Source organism: Mycteria americana, chromosome 6 (assembly GCF_035582795.1).
Source record: "Mycteria americana isolate JAX WOST 10 ecotype Jacksonville Zoo and Gardens chromosome 6, USCA_MyAme_1.0, whole genome shotgun sequence".
Taxonomy (NCBI): domain Eukaryota; kingdom Metazoa; phylum Chordata; class Aves; order Ciconiiformes; family Ciconiidae; genus Mycteria; species Mycteria americana.
The window spans coordinates 8,632,802-8,649,339 of record NC_134370.1 but is presented as its reverse complement, the minus strand read 5'-3'; the positions used below and the strand labels follow the sequence as shown (position 1 = coordinate 8,649,339).

The 16,538-nt window shown below is 41.8% G+C and overlaps 1 protein-coding gene across 3 annotated transcripts in view; it reads right to left on the bottom strand.

Annotated features, from left to right (window-relative positions):
* The window catches only part of SHTN1 (shootin 1), a 66,731-nt gene extending 50,450 nt beyond the window's left edge, over positions 1–16,281 (bottom strand). The window contains exons 1-2 of one of the 3 annotated variants that reach the window (XM_075504476.1): positions 16,076–16,281; positions 6,118–6,170 (exon numbers count right to left, since the gene is read on the bottom strand). In XM_075504476.1, the coding sequence (XP_075360591.1) occupies positions 6,118–6,170; positions 16,076–16,133 (111 nt within the window). In that variant the 5' untranslated portion in view covers positions 16,134–16,281. Of the gene's footprint in view, positions 1–6,117; positions 6,171–8,612; positions 8,674–16,075 lie in introns of those variants that run through there. The other 2 variants (XM_075504474.1, XM_075504477.1) reach the window with 2 other exon arrangements.
* Between the last annotated feature and the right edge of the window lie 257 nt (positions 16,282–16,538).

Here is a 16,538-nt window from a genome sequence, read left to right as displayed (position 1 = left end):
CGGCTGCATAGAGGGGACAGGTCAGTCACCAGCTGCTGTAAAGGTCTGTGAAACAAGGAAGAGCTGCAGAAGGAGCAAGACGTGCTGAGCAAGCGGTGCCGGACGAGGACACACCATTTCATCTAGCCCTGTTAACAAAGAAGCTGTTTAAAGAATCTTGCACAGGAGAGGTGGGGAAGGGAAATCTGTGCATGAATCTTGCTGCCCTCTCTCTCAGCTTCCTCAGGAAAAGTTTGCCTTACCTTACTGGCAGAAGTGCAGTCTAAGAACAGCAGGCAGTAAAAGACGCAGAAAGAAAGTATTTCTGATTGTTCCTGCAGAGCACAGCTCCACTACAAAAGGGGGATCAGTGTGAGCTGCTGCCTCTTCGTATTTTACAAGAGAGACACTGTAACCGCACTGGCATACTTCACCCACGGATTCTTCTGCATGCTGCAAGCTTTCAGCCCACTGCACATTAAGTGAGCAAGCGCTTTTAATGCTCCGTTTAAAAACCAGGAAGATTAGCATTTTAAGGATCTGATCTGTTGCCTATGGAAGTCAACAAGACACTTTCCTACTGCTGGAAACCTTGATGGTAGAGGGAGCGGTACAATCCCTATCCCAACGATAGGAAAAACTCCTTTCGAAATCCTCCAGCAACATGCTGTAAGGTGTAACAGCTTTCCCTGTGCAGCAAAAGGGGAAGTTAAATGGCCTATTCCACTTCACCTTGAGTGCTATTTGCAGAGAGAGTTCCATTTGGACCACAGCAAGCTGACTCTTCTCCTGATAGCTATGCATGTTTCTCAGCACAATCGGGGTCTGTAGGTTTGGGTCTCTGCAGAGCAATTCCTGCTCCCAGTTGCAGCTTTCTTTTCTGAATATTTTCCTTTTGCTGCTACTGTGCTTCAGAGTGAAAGAGCAGGAAGAAAAGGAGAGCGGGAGATTGTTGCCCTTGCCGAAATGATCAATGGAAAGCACTTTGCCCTTTGTCTTGCAATCAAACCTGTGCAAGCAGAGCTGTTACAAGTCCTACCAAAAAAACCTAGTTTATCTCCAATTTAGCTAAGAATTAGAAAAAGTTGAGATTGTCTTTAACTACTATTACTGTTTCAAACTGGAAAGTTACGCAAACAAAATATTCATATAAAGCAGTTAAGTTTCATAATAAAAAACACTGTCACCCCTTAAAATAAATTGACCTTACCTTTAAAACAGGAGTTTAAAAATACCAAAATTTAGAATTGTTAGCTGCTCTCAAAAAGCTGCACAGAAGCCTTCAAAATTCACAAACTCACTTTTCAAAAAAGCAATTTGAGGCATATACAGTAGAATTGTTAATTGACAAGAATATCACTAATCCTAAATGTTAAAAGGCAAATAGCATAACATTACTCTAAAATCTACTGTTCACTTTTCACATTCAAGTGCATGCAACTGTTGAGGAGAAACAGTTTTCAAGTATTTACTAAGTCTCCCCTTGTCAGTATTAACAGATAGCTCCATACTTAAGAGTACCCTCAAATGAAGAAAAAAAAAAAAAAAAAAAAAGTCAGTAACTCCTGGATTGTCAGTCATTTTTCTGTTTTTAACTTTATTTTGTTAAAAGTTTCAGGTTCTCTGCAGAGGAAAATAAGCATTTATACCATTTTATTGACTATATTTTTAATCTAATATTTATAGCACCATTATCCCAATAAAAAACAAAGGTAATAGATAATACTCCCATTCCAGTCCTGAACTAGCTATAGGAGTCAATGATAATTTCTTGGCAATAAAAAGACATTGTATCTGTATTTTTAGAAACAAATAACAGTTTAATTTCCAAAATTCATTTTGTGCATAACTCCTTATGATTTTTCATCTTTGCAGGAGCGAGTTCAGGAGCTTTGCCAATTCCACTCAATTTCAGAGTTTTGCCTTCCAGGTACACAAGACACAAGGCAATACTTTCATTCCTAGCATGCAGAACTGATATGCTGACTACTTACAAGTAAATCATGTACATGTCAAAGATCCATGTTCAAACCAAATACTGTATATATAGCGAGGTGAATAGCAGTACATGAACTTGGCCTGTACTTGGAGTTAGCACAATACCAGGCTAGTACCATGCCATCACAGGAACCTGACACTACAACGTGACGTTGGGAAGTCGATGCACACAACCACCTGGAAGCCTGTGAATACACAGGTCTCCGCACACCCGCTCCCACCAGCCTAACGACTCTTTGCCACTAATTCTGGGGAAGCCTGGGTTTCTTGCCTATTCTCTTCTAACAGGCTTCTTTTTTGCCAACTATTTTGCACATAAGCTCCTACTGACTTCAGTAAAGGGCCTTCAAAGGGCAAAAACAAGAAGGAGATTGTTCAGTCCAGATATTGAGATGCAAGAAGTTCACGTAGTAGCCATATAGTCAATTAAGCCATTGCTAAGCAACACAAGATACATTCTTTCCCATTTACACAGATTGTGAAATTTATGCAGATTTAATGCTTGTTCTAAAATTATGAGTTTGGTACAGTGCTCAAAAGAATCCTATGACATTTGCTATACTCTACTTACAGAAAGAACGAGCATGTCATCAAGGCAGAATCCCTTCTCTGTTCCCATTTGGTGACAAAACATATAATCCACTGTATACATGTGCTTTAACAGAGCAAACATCATGAATGATATATCAGAGATACAGTATTACACCTACTGTTTTGGAAAGCTGCCTTGCTTTTTTTTTTCCCCTACTGGCAGCATGACAAAACACTGTCAAAACCAGTGTTCAGAGTCATTTCTGTCTGATTAGCAAGTAGTCAAATATTTATTCATGATCTGACTCTGAAGACGTCAGAACTGCATATTAAATTATCTACATTTGTGTGCAACTGAATGTTAGTTATCTATTTTTGGGGGACTGGTATGCATGTTTAGTTGGCTACTTCAATTAAAAGGATGCCCTAAGAGAAGTAATCTGCCAATGTCATTTTTGCTCCAGTTTTTGAAAGTATTTAAAAATACTAATAAAAAATATCCCTGCACGAATTTTGTCAGAGACCCCACCAGAGGTCTCCAAATTGGCAGTTTAGCAAGGCAATGAGGAAGAGACACTGCAGATCAAAGATCTTATATTTTGCTCCTGAATTTTCATGGTTATTAGCATCCTTTTAAGCAGCAGTGCTTTGAACAAAGTAATCTATGTAAAAATCAATTTACTTTCTAATCTTAAGAAAAAATAAGGAACAAAGAGCATAACTTTTCAAAAATTAAACTTACATCTTGTTTTAAGTTAGCTGCCTGTTATGCACCAAGTTCCATGTTTCTAATATAAACTCGGATCATTTCTCCATGACAGCTCATCTTTCAGAGACATACAAGTGTACTGGTGACTTAGAAAAAAAATTTCACTGAATGTGTCAAAAGCACATACATACAGACTGCTATCTAACGCCTGTGTAGTACTTTCCACAAATAATCTGCAAATCGTTTCCTAAAAAAGTTAATTCTCTCTTCTCTTCCTCCTATCGACGCAATTATGTGACCACAACTGATACAGAGGAAGCCTTTGCTTACACTCATACTGAGAGACAGTGGCAAAAACTGGAACAGTCACCCACAACTTCCCAGAGCCACAGGCAGAGACACTCTGTGAGATACTTCTTCCAATACCAGGTTTGATCCTGCAAAGCATAAACTAGGGTACAAAGTTAGAGAGACGCTAACGAGCTTTCAGGATTACCCAGCCCTGCAGTAACACAAGGAATAGTTTCTTCCAGTACTGTAAGCAAATATAACCATGAACTCTGTATCAGTAGATTCCTTTTTTTGTAGAAGAAATGCACTTAAGGGCCTCACACTTAACCACTTGTGTCCAAGCACTTAAACAATTAAGCAGGACTGCTTACACAAGCACACCAATTTGCAGGATGGAGGTTCTTGGATGGAGAATACTTTCATAACAACTGAAAATCCTCCAACCCTGAGCACGTGCTTAACTAATTTGCCTGACTGGGGATGTAATCCCCATGTGTTCAGGGTTGGAGGATTTTCAGTTGTTATGCAAGTATTCTGAAAAACATCATACCAGCCTTCAGAAGAAACACACAGGAGTGGCTAGAGATATGCAGTTATAGGAAAGAAGTCTTGTGAGAGAGAGGAAAAAGGAACAAAGAAGACCAGAATGCAAGAAAAAACCTCAGAACACCTAATTTCATCTCAATTTTGGCAATAAAATTTTTCAATGGAATTGCCTTTGAAGACAAAAATTTTCTAAATAAAAATGCAGCTCAAGAAAAGCCTCCTCATTCCCCCCACCCTAAACAAAGCTTTGTTGAAGAAACACCAAAGCTAGCAGGACCTGGGTTCAGAGCAAAGCTGGGGAGCCTGTTTTTCATGCAGTCGGCAGTCCTGGTGTGGAACTCCAAACTGTGATGGAAGTCAACAAGCAGCACGGGCATGGGGGGGACAGGACAAATTCAAGGAAGAGAGCTGTGGAGGGCAGAACACACTGAAACCACATGCAGCTGAGGAAGTCCCCAGGCTGCAAGTGGTTTGGAGACCAGAAGAGTACTCTGTGGAGGTGTTACACATGCTCTTACAGCTCTTTCCTCTCTGTTGCTGTCAGAGACAGGATACTGGGCTAGATGGACTCTTGGTCTAATTCAGTTTCATTCTCCTTTTCTTCTGAGCACTGAACTGCCACAGTCTTCCAAACAGCAAAAACAGAGCACAGATTTCCTGGGATATCTGAGGCTCTGGTGTAGGATAGCACAATGGGAATGCAGCAACAAGCACAGTACAAGACACAAGAAGATCAGAGGGTAGGAGGGAGTGAAGCACAATATGCTGAGCTCAGTGGAAATACACGTAATCATTGCTGAAGTGTAATGTGAAGATAAGCTTCAATTTTTCTTTAATAATAAGAAAGTAGTTAAGGACAAGGTCTTCCCAACACAGCCTTGAATTGCAACATTTATAACAACTGGACTAAACGTGACCCTTCAGAAATGACTTCACAAAAAGCTAAATTAAACCTACATGCCTTGGCAGCTAACAGGGATTTGAAAACTAACATGTTTCTTGCATCTTCAGCTCATTAATACTGGAGAAAGGAGAATTTTTTGTTTACAATACAGTGTAGCACTGACTCCTCTGCCTTCCTCACTATCTAGAACTGATAAGAGGCTTTTACTGGCCACAGTTTCTTTTGGCAGGTATCTGCTAAAAACCTTTTGCTCATTGACATGGATTTATGCAACACAACACTGACATCAAATCTCTCAGAGTTCTCTGTTCCTGTTGGCTTCCTCACAGAAAGCAGGTGTGTTGAATGAAGAAGAGTCCTGGGTGGGAAGAGCTACCTTACCGAATGTGCTTAATTTTACTACTAGAAAGACAACATATCATAATTACAATGAACAATCTAGCAAGCGGTCATTACTTCTTACTCCAGTTATGTCTGAACATTAAAAAATGAAGCCTGCAGTAATGTATGAAGTTGAGCCCATACATTCAAAGCCTCTTTTCAAGTTGGACAGGCACACAGATTTCACAGAAGGATATGTGATACGCTGCAAATCTGTTCTATGATGCAGTACCATTTTGCAAGTTGAGATAAGACATCTTGCTTTCCTACTAAAAGTTGGGGGGGGGGGAGGAGGTGGGGCAGGGAGAAAGACTTCAAATACCTTCAGAAATCATATTCCTATATTCTGAATTTTCAGAAGGGATGGATGAGGGGAGGAGTTGTTCTATTTTCTTTTCAGTAAGTTCCACTGTGCAAATCAAGTTGTAATAAAACAAGGTTTAGATCCAAGAGAAATAAGTTTTCCTAAGAATATCTAAACACTTGAGTTGGTCTATGCTTACACTGTAACCATATGCAAACTTGCTATAGCAGCAATAAATTAATATATATATATATACATTTATAACAGCTTTTATGGAGTGTGACAGCTAGAGTAGCTGCTGGGAGTTGCACTCATTGCTCCTTAATACATATAGGTATACAAGTAGTACTTATGAGTGACACTGTTGTAAGTAATCAGCTGAGGTCACAAAAGCAGACAAGAACCTCCCATAGCCAATAAGGTATTCTGATATTTAGCATTTTAGTATTAAAGAAATAATCAATAGATACAAACCTCCTCTTTCGTTTTCTTATTCTCTGCTCTAAGCTCTTCATATTCGCCAATAGCTACACAAGGAAAAAAAAAAAAAGAAAAAAGTTAATATTGCAGTACCTCCTTTACCCAAATTAGGTCTCTGTTTCATTCATTTTAAAGCTCTTCTGGCTATCTACACAGACTTCTTAAATAACATGGGTCATAAACTTCATTAGTAGCCTTTGGACGAACTGGATATCCTTTTAGAATTGAAGTAATTGGAAAGTGTCTGAAAAAGATGGTGGCTCCCAAAACAATCAATTTTTGATCAATGAAGAGTTAAACAACCTTATTGATTGAGTTCAAAAATTACAAGGTGAATGTACTGGCTTGCAGTCACCATTTTAAAACCACACTGGCTCAGGTTACAGATCAATGCTAGAAAGCATGGTTAATGCAATACTGTTACACATATGTACCTCCAGAGTAGCTCAGCACCTTTATTTATTTATTTATTAACATTTTCTTCCAACAAGAGTCCTATGAGAGATTTTTTTCTTTAAACTCCACAGTGGAGACATGAAAAGATTGTACGATTTGCGCAAGATCACACAAGAACTCAGCTGCAGGGATCAGCAGGGAAGGGATCAACCTCCAGGATGCTGGAGGTCCATCGTTTCAAACCAGTAAATAATATGCAGAAACAATCAATCAGCTACCAATTAAGCTTCCAGTTTACTGTGTATTTTCATTTGCCCTTCTTAAACTTTTTATTTTACTACCTTAGGGACGTGCCATCGTTGCCCCAGCTTCCCAATTCTATTGTCCTTTCAGTGCATCCCATGTGGGCTGTTTGGCCTTCCAGACCACAGAAATTTTATTGTCACTGGAAAGAAGCCGAAAACACCTCCAAGCTTTAGAGAAACAAACCTTGCTAGAAAGGAACATTTTTCAGTCTTTAAGATGCATACTGCAAGAATAAAATGAGAGGGCTGTTGACATTACTCTACATCTTACTGCAGCCCCTCAGTATCTGCACAATTTTTTTCTTGTACCTAACAGGAGCTACACTAGCATACAGGTGTTATTTCAAGCCAACTTAATTAAAACTGGATAAAGGGTATGAATATATAGTTTTCAGCTGATGATAGCAGAGACGTTGGAGTTTCATCTTAAACTTAACATGTCTTACCTTACATCTGAAGACATGAACGTGTAGAGTCTGGTAGATTAGCCACCTGAAAACCTACTAGCCCTTTCTAGCTTTAGATGGTTAAACTTTTTCAAACAAGAAGCTCTTATAAATAAAGTTACACTTTACACTCTTGTGACATCCCTCTTCTCCCTCCTCCCCAGTGTTTCAAAATCTGTTGAAATAAAACTAATTCAGCTCATTCCTGAAAGCAACGTCCACAGCATCACTGTTCTGCTTGTCTTCAGCATGCCTATTACTCTCAGCAGTAGCACAGAAGTACCTCACATGTAAAAAACTCAAATTATCCTAATTCCTCCTTTCTCCAAGATCATTTCATTTTAGAGATGCAGGACTGAGGCGCATGAAGTCTGGGATACAGACAGCAGTATTAGCTCCTGGGCTAGTAACTCAAAACACAGGACTCTGCTCCTCATGTGCCCAGACCAACAACGGGGAAATGGCAAGACCCTGCAGACTATATTAACTAGAAAGGAAAACTGGAACACCAGAAATCTCTTAGCCAGAATCTCAGCTCTGCTGTTACCAGCAAGCGTTGAAAAATTTGCAGGGCTCTCAAAGAAAAAAAGTTAAATAAAACCACTGAAAACAAAGCCACAGGCCACATGCAAACTCACAGGAAATCTGATAATTTAAACAGATGGGAAAAAATCCTCACTGCCGCTTATCCAAGTAAAAAGGTGTATCTAAGGCATGGAATGAACAAAACCAGGTTTCCTAAAAATGTGCCCTGCATCCCCGTGCCAGTAAAGCCAAGGTCTCTCATCCATCCCTTTCCTTTGTCCCCTCTTCTCCTTACCTACCCCTGAGACTCCTACCCACTTCCCATACTCAAGAAGCAGAAAAAAACAACACCTAGATGAACAGGGAAGAAACCATGCTGATGCAGTTGCTCTAAGAAAGGGCACCTAAAGTGAAACAACATATTTCCTACACAAGAACATAAAAGCTATGCCTCTTGATCACTATTCCACTTCTAAGCCATTTCCCTGTTCCCTTTAGAAAAACAAGGGAAGAGACTACTTGCATCCAGATGCAAGAAAAGGAATGAAAACTGTATCAACAGACACAATTCAAGCTTCTTCATACCTGAAAACCGCTAGTGTTTGCTCACCTTTAAGGCAAACTATACTTGCTATTCAATACTTTATAAATGACTGAAAAATGTAAATATATTGCACCCTTGACAGCTCTCCTCACATGCTCTGTGAACCGAGAACTCTGAATCATCAGCCCTTAAGGCACAGATACAAGAACAAGTTACCAAAACACCAGGATGCGAACTTACACAACGCTCCAGCAACCCCCAGTGAGGGCTCACCTGTGCGAGACTGAAAATTAAACTGCTTGTTTAGGGTAGCCTTTCCCTCTTTTATTGCGGATGGTAATCCAGGGGCACGTTCGTCATGGAATGCAAACACAAAATCATCAGCTACTCCACGCTGCACTCACACAGCACCTTTCTTCAGTGCCTTTTTACCGTGCCCACCCCCTTACTGCCGTTGCAAAACTATTAGTTCTTCCTTCAATACAGCTAACACACAGTAAGGATCTGATATCTTAAAATAAGATTGTTCTTCATGGATGGCAAGCTCTAGATGATGCTCCCATACAGATCCCATCATTCGGATTTTCGGGTATGGATTTATTAAACACTAAATCTAATGAAGAAACTGCTGTTTTTATCAGGCCTGGAAACAGAAATAATAATTTTAAAATGACTACACGTTTTCTGCTGTATATCAGATTCTCTGCAAAGGCAGAAGATGACTTAGAAGTCATGAAGTGCGACTGGAAAGTTGGTGGATTTTTTTCTTTTTTTGAACATTGGGGGGGTTATTGGGAAATTTTTACACAAAGTTTTTCAAGTGTTTTATGTACAATTAAGTTTTGAGGCCACCTCAAAAAAAGTCAAGAGTCTACATAACCTTCACTGAAGCACTAAATGGCATAAAGGTGACAATGATCTCTTTGCTCTACCCTACAACAATCAATACCAGCAGCATTAGGCAACACTTCACATGTTCCAAATCTCATATAGATTATTCAGCCTTAAAACCTCTTTGGTAGATTAGGAGGTACCATTATCACTCATTTATAGATTGACAAGCCATAAATCTTGTTGTACGAGGACTTCCCTAAACCTTGTCTGAGACACAGGACTATTTTTTCTCCTTAACCTATGAAGGCTCTCACACAAGGTACACGACAACGGTACCTGAGCATCATAAAACTTCTTACTCTCACCTTGACTCAATCAGATTATGCTATATAAATTACCCTAGAATAAAGATATCTCTTTCCAATAAATTAGCGGTGAATGAAACAAACAAGTGAAGATGCTTTACTAAAGGTGCTACTAAAATTCCAGAATTATTTATAATTTTCTCAAAGAATCAATATTATAGCATATACTGATAGTAAAATGCCTACGTTGTATTCATTAGCCTCCAGTGAATCCTGAAGAACTGCAATAAATACGTATCAGAGACCTCTTGAGATCCTGTCGCTGTCTGACGCTAACTTAAGTTTATCCTTAACAGAATTATCCCTGATACACAGCAGTATTATATAAACAATTTATCAGGATACAAATCACATTTCTTTGCTTCAGGCTATCTTCACACCGTACGAGGGCAAGACTACAAGTTCACTTCAAGACTAAGGAGAGAAAAATGTTGGAAAAAGGAGACAAGAACAGAGTATTTTGGGCTATAGCTCTTAACCCACCCAAAACATACTCCCAGCCAACCCTGCTCTTATTGCAACAGTCAAACCACAAAATAGCCAACATGAGTGAACACAGCATGCTCCTTCGTAACATGACCATGCTCATTCACCAACTACTCACTCCACAGCTTGGTCGGCCAGAAGGGCTGTCCTGTCAACGTGTATCAATGCACTTTATCTGTATTAAATTAAGCAGGTAACTTTGCATACAGAAGCTCTTTTAATTTTATCTTAGTCTTTTGATTTTTAGTTGTGAACCTGTGTCTCCTGAACCTGGATTTGCTAACAGAAGAGATGTATTATCTAAATTAGATGTTTTATATATTAGATACTTATTATGGCTAAAAAGCACTTATTAGTAAAACAAGGTCATAAGGGTAAAAGTATATAATGACTATAATTCATAGTGAACAACAGAAAAGACACCTTCATTTACACAGTGAGGTAGCGAGATTCTTCCTACTCTTTTTATTAAAAAATTCATCAACCCCTTTTCTAAAGCTGTATATTAAAAAATACAAATTAAAAAAACAGCATTAAAAATGCTACATGCATATACTTTACCATTTATACTGTAAACCACAGTGGCCTTCAAGTAGGCTGAGAGCCCTTCCATGCCAAATCAACGAGTAACGCCACTTGAGGATTTCAAACCTACTTTTATTTAATCAACAAGTAAGTAGAGCTGTCAAAGGAAGCAAGCATCATTCCACTATTTATTCTTCTAGACTACAGACCAGGCATGTCTTTGCTGGTCCAGGCAAGAGAAAGAGCTTACAATGCAGGAAGTCCTTCACTCCAGATGACAAGCTATCCTAATGAAGTCATTTCTTATTGGTAGAAGTAAACTAATGCCTGTCTTTTTGCAGGTTTGGATATATGATTAGAGAGAGAATTACCCCTGATAGCAACACTGCACCAGAAGCTTTAATGGGACTGCTGCCACCACCCTCCTCATCCCAGTATACTTGGAATAAGAAGAGTCAGGCCAAGTCTGTGGTACAAACCATATCTCAAACAGCAATGGTCTCCCTACAAGCACAGCATGCACAAGACCTGTGAACTGCTGTCAAGAGTATAAACAACAGTCAAAAGGGTTCAATTTTTCTCTTGTTCCTCCTTTTAGGCTCAAAGATCCTTTTCGCTAAACCCAGGTGATCCCCATTTCAACGGGATGCCGTGTGGCATTGGCAGCACGAGCCATGTGCAAACTACTTCAAACTGATGCCTGGACAGCATTTTTAACATCTCCTGGACCTCCATGAAAGAGAGATGGAGCTGAGAAATCAAGCCCTTAAAGGCTTGTGTCAAGGTGAACGTATGTGATGGCATTATACCCATTAACTTTACAATGACTCCAAATCTTGAGCCAGAATATATAAAACTATTATTAGGCCTAAAGCTTACATGGCCAAACCAAGCTTTTGGTCGCATATCAGTTGCACTAGCTGATACCTACAAGATTCAATTACCAAACAGTTCTTAAAAAAATAAACAAATAAAAATCATGTGTGTAAGTATACAAAGGTAAGCATTAAGTGCAAATACTGTAAGTCAGGTCCTGTGTCTCTGTTCCCACATGCTTTGATTTTACTGAAATCTGTATAAGTGTGTACCAAGAGGTTTTTTAATGAGACCCCAAATTTTCATCCTGCAGTCTTAAGCTTCCTGGAAACTGGAGAGGGAAATTAAACACATGACTGCCTGATAAAGCCCAGCCACTAAGGTCACACCAAAAGATTTGCCTTCACAAGTTTCTGAAAAACAGATATGGTTCAACACAAGAAACTGAAGTGGGAAACACTTTTAAACTTTAATAAGTGAAGAAAACATTCAAGCAGGATGGGTTCTGCTGGGGAATGATGACCGCTGTGTATGAACACCCACATACACAGGTACACGGGGGGGGGGGAAAATAACCTATAGAGCACATGACTACAGAGGGGAATGCAGCAGCCAACAAGATATCCTACCCTAAACAAAGGAATTCCTCTGGCCATAAAAATTACCCCTCTGCCACAAAGAAGAATAAATTTGTCAAATCACATTAAAAGCTTGTCAATAGCATCTACTTAAAAAGTACTACCCTGAGATATTCGTGCCAGATTGGCAGCCTGTTCTTTAGAAGATACATGGTACTCCCTTATTCAAAGTTTCTGGTGGTTTTTTTTTTTGTTTTAAAGAGATCAAATAGATCTTAAAAAAAAAAAAAATCATACAGAACCACCGTGCTTGGGACTAGAGACTGGAAATCACCACATTTCATTAAATCCAGCCAACAAACACAGAGCAAGATAAGACCTTTAAAACTAATGAAGAAAATCCAGGCAATATAAACATGTTTAGTATATATGTAGCTAAGAGTAGTTGTTAACCACTATAATTTAGCAAAGTGACCAGAAACGTAACTCTGACAGTGGCAGCTGAAGTGTAATTTTATCTAGTTTATAACTCCAGATGTTTTGGTTGCTGGCTCCTGTTTTCAGCTGAACAAAGAAGGGATCACAGCAGAGGATGACTCTGTCTTTAAGGGCAAAGTACCAGCAGTGCCAATAAAACCAAAGACAAACAAAGCAATCTTCCAGGCAGGTAACCAACCGCTGTTACGATGCAGCTGTTACTCAGTTTGCCTCGGTTCCTCAGGTTCTACAACCAACCATTAATAATGCAAGGTTTTGCCTACTTGATTTTGTTTTGTTTCAATTTTAAGTCTTACCCATAGGAATTATAAGGACCAGTTGAACAGAAATGTGCACTGCTGGAAATATCACTTAGAGTACGGTTAGGTAATACTAATATTCATAGCGGATCTGCTTTATCTAACCAAGCCATCTCAGAAAGCTATTCACAGGATTAAAACTCAAACAATACTTTTAAGTCCTAAATATCATCAATACAGAGATCGTGTTTCTTCATGATGCTCACCTTAAACTTGGAAATGGAGCAAGCCGAAGAATGATCAGTATCAGGTATCTGAGTCTAACACACAGGACTTGGAAAATTCAGCACGGGTGAAAGATAAGCGTATCTCGTGCACAGACAGCTTCAGTGTCCTTGTCGCCGTTCAGACCTCTGCTGAACAGCCAAGTGAATTTGCCCAGACACCAGTCAGCATCACAGCTGCCACTGAGAATTGAGCGGGCAGCTACAAAACACCTGCCTCAGTTTCAATCTAGTGACCTTTTTTAGGGAAAGTATAAGCAGTAGTTGAAACGTGACGGCAATCAGCCACGTACGCTGCTGCTTGCCTTCCCCTCTACCTTTCACATCACTTCTCAGACAGTTTAGTTACCTGGTGTCAGGCAAGTTTCTCAAGACTAGAAAAACACATACTGAAAGAGAAACCAAACAAGGACCACCGAACAAACGTTCTCTGAAACCCCTCCAAATCAAAGGGTGTTTTTCAGAAATCTGACTAAAGACCATAATGTTACAGTAATCTGAAGCCATATGCTACTTTGAATGCAATAAAGATATGACTCCTGAAAAGTATGTACAATCTTTACCCCAAATATTCAGAGACAGCAGATCCCTCCATCAACTGCATTTACTTCCAAAGTAATACTGTTTATATGCATCTGGAAGCAGTAGAGAGGAAAAATTTTTTCTCCTCTTTTCATGCTGCTTCTGTTTAACAGAGCATCTTAAAATTGCTTGAGGAAAGTTGTTAGGATCGCAAATAGTCTTATTTTGTTGTTAATAAGAATGGAGGGTAAACTATATATTCAAATTTACCGTACATAAAGAGGAAGCAAATTTACTTACCTACAGTAACAATATTTAGGTCATTACCGTTAGGATAATTTTATGCATCTCATTACCTTTTCATCATTTGGACTCTACTTTCTACTTTGTCTTGTCAGTTAACATAATTTAACTATGGTGTAGTATCATAATTTTGCATTGGTTTAGATGCAAAACAGCATATAGAAGAGTATTTTCAAAAGTTTTCCACTGGGTAAGTTTTCACCCATAAAAAACAACTTTCTTGACAGCCATGCAATGACATAAACATTTGTTAGCCTCACAACATACTAAAACTCCTACATTTGGGACAAACATCCATCAAGAAGAGTGCCTTACAGGGCAGAGTCTGCCGAGTACAGTTTCTATGTCACCAGCTGAAGTGGACCTGGGACAGCCAGTCCTCAAGTTACCGTATCTTTCCCTTGAACTAATTCGTGCAGTCCCATAAACTTTCATTAGACATTAAAGGACACTCAGCCTACTGGAGCAGAAGACTTTCAGACATCGGAACTGAAGCCTCAATCTAACCAATTTCAAGAGGCTAGGATTTCTCTAAAGAATAACCCAAACTTGCCTTTTTTGCAACTGATTATTGTCATTTTAGCAACTGTTCTTTTGGCATAGAGAACTCCTCTGGAGCCAACAGTACTGGAGGGGAGCAGTCAGTCAGCAAAAAACAGCTTTTTAGCCTTATTTTTTGGCCCTGTATTATCAAAATGCACAGCTATAAGATTATCATGAATTTTACACCCATTGAAATACTTGTAAGTCACAATCTACCCAGTGCAACCAGTAATCACGAATTTACAAAGCTGAGTGTACAGGAACAATCAAAAAAGAAGTGCCAAAGCAGGTCACAAATAGTTCATAAATATCCAGCTGAAATTTAGTTAAGAAAAGCTTCCGCTATACAGCAAAGGTGACTGAGCACATTTATGGTCAGAATGAATGACAGAAAAAGGGGCACTGATCACACCCCCATAATTTCACTCTTTTACACAACTTTGTCCAACAGGTCCTTTCCAGACAGCTCCTCCCAGGCTCCTGGGAGACCAGGAGAATGCAGCTGCGAATTACAGCATTGGTACTCTGCACCTACTGCGCAGGAAGCGGTGAGACAGGAGGCACGCCGATCACTTGATGCATGCTCACAAGCAGATGTCCACAATTCAAATGGCTGGTAATGCTGGTTCTTCAAATGTTGCCTACCTGCTTACCAAGGCAGAAACTTTGCTGGACCAACCTGGTTCAGGGATAGACTGACCAGGGAAGTTAAAAAATGGGCTGCCTTTTGAGCATCCAAGCTCTTTTCCATGCCCCTTCTTACAGAAGATTAAATATTACAATGTTTTAGTTTCCGAGCCAAACTTACGCACTCATGAAGCTGAACATCTACAACACTGAAGTACTGGACTTTTCTACAAAAGCACCGAGAGTGACTCACACAGGGAACCAGGACAAGCACTTCCTTTCATTTACACTGGAACTGCAAAGGCTCCACAGAAATTTATGGCATATCAGGGTGAGCCCCGAGCTATCGGCGGGAAGTTTGCACACTGACGGGGTGTGGGATGGAGAGTGATGGGTTGGGTTAGTATCGGATTCTGCAATGCAGAGCAGGAGATGGGACGCGACGCCAGGGTAGGCGCGGCAGGCACTCCACATGAAGCTCAGCTCCACAGAGAGACAGTGAGGCAGACGGACTTTCACCCTCTGGAGCTGGCCAGGCATCCAGGCTCACCGGTACCGCTGGCCAGGGATCAACACCAGCCATTAGCCGTGCACCTGTCACCAGCACGCGGGCTAGACTGAATGCCAGGCAGGAAGGTCCGGGTTGACAGCAGCGACGGCCCATGTGCTACGGCACCTCGGCCTCCTGCCCTCAGCCCAACCCACCATCGCCCACCACGACGCCCGCGCTCACCCAGCTTCAGCCGAGAGCACCTGCGGGGAGACAAGGCAGCTGGGACAGGCACCGACAAGGGGAACAGCCAAAACGTTTTACTCCCCCGATTTACTCTGTTAAGGCTCTTTTTTTTTTTTCTCTGCGTGGACAGAGAAAGGGGCCTGGGAACGAGAGGGGACCTGATCGCCGGGCTGGGGACGCCCAGGCCGCAGACGCCCCCCCCGGCGCAGGCCGCGCCCGCCCTGACGCGCCCCGTCCCGCCGCGCCGCTGGGCGCGGAGCCCTCGCCTCACGCCGCCCCGCGGCGGCCGCGCTCCCGCCGGCCGAGCCCGGGCCCGCGGCGGCGGAGGGGAAGCCGCTCTCCCCAGCGCCGGAGGCGGCGACGGCGCCGCCCGCCCCTACCTTGGTCTTTCAGGCTGGCGAGGAGCTCCAGCTGCTTCTCCTCGTCGGAGCTGTTCATCCTGCGCCGCCGCCGGCCAGCGGCCGCCCCGCTCCGCCCCACCTAGCGCGACTTCACCTGGCAGCGGGCGGCGGCAGCGGCCGGAGCCCCGGGGCGCGGCGGGCGCGGCGAGCGGCCCGGCCCGCTCTGCACATGCCCAGACTCCCGCGGCGCCCCAGTGAGCATGTGCGAGGGTGCGGGCACGGCGGCACCTCAGCCCGCGGGCAGGCTCCGGCTGGCAGGCGCGCAGGCAGCCCGCACACGGGCGGGCCCAGGGCTCTCGTCCCCTCCCTGCCCGCTCCCCAGGCCGGACACGGCCTCGGAGGGTTGCTTTGGTTGTCAGCGAGGGGGTAGGAGGGAAAAGAAAACACCAACAGGCCACCGGTCAGAGGAGACTCATGTCCTCATAACCCCGTTGGCGCGGCC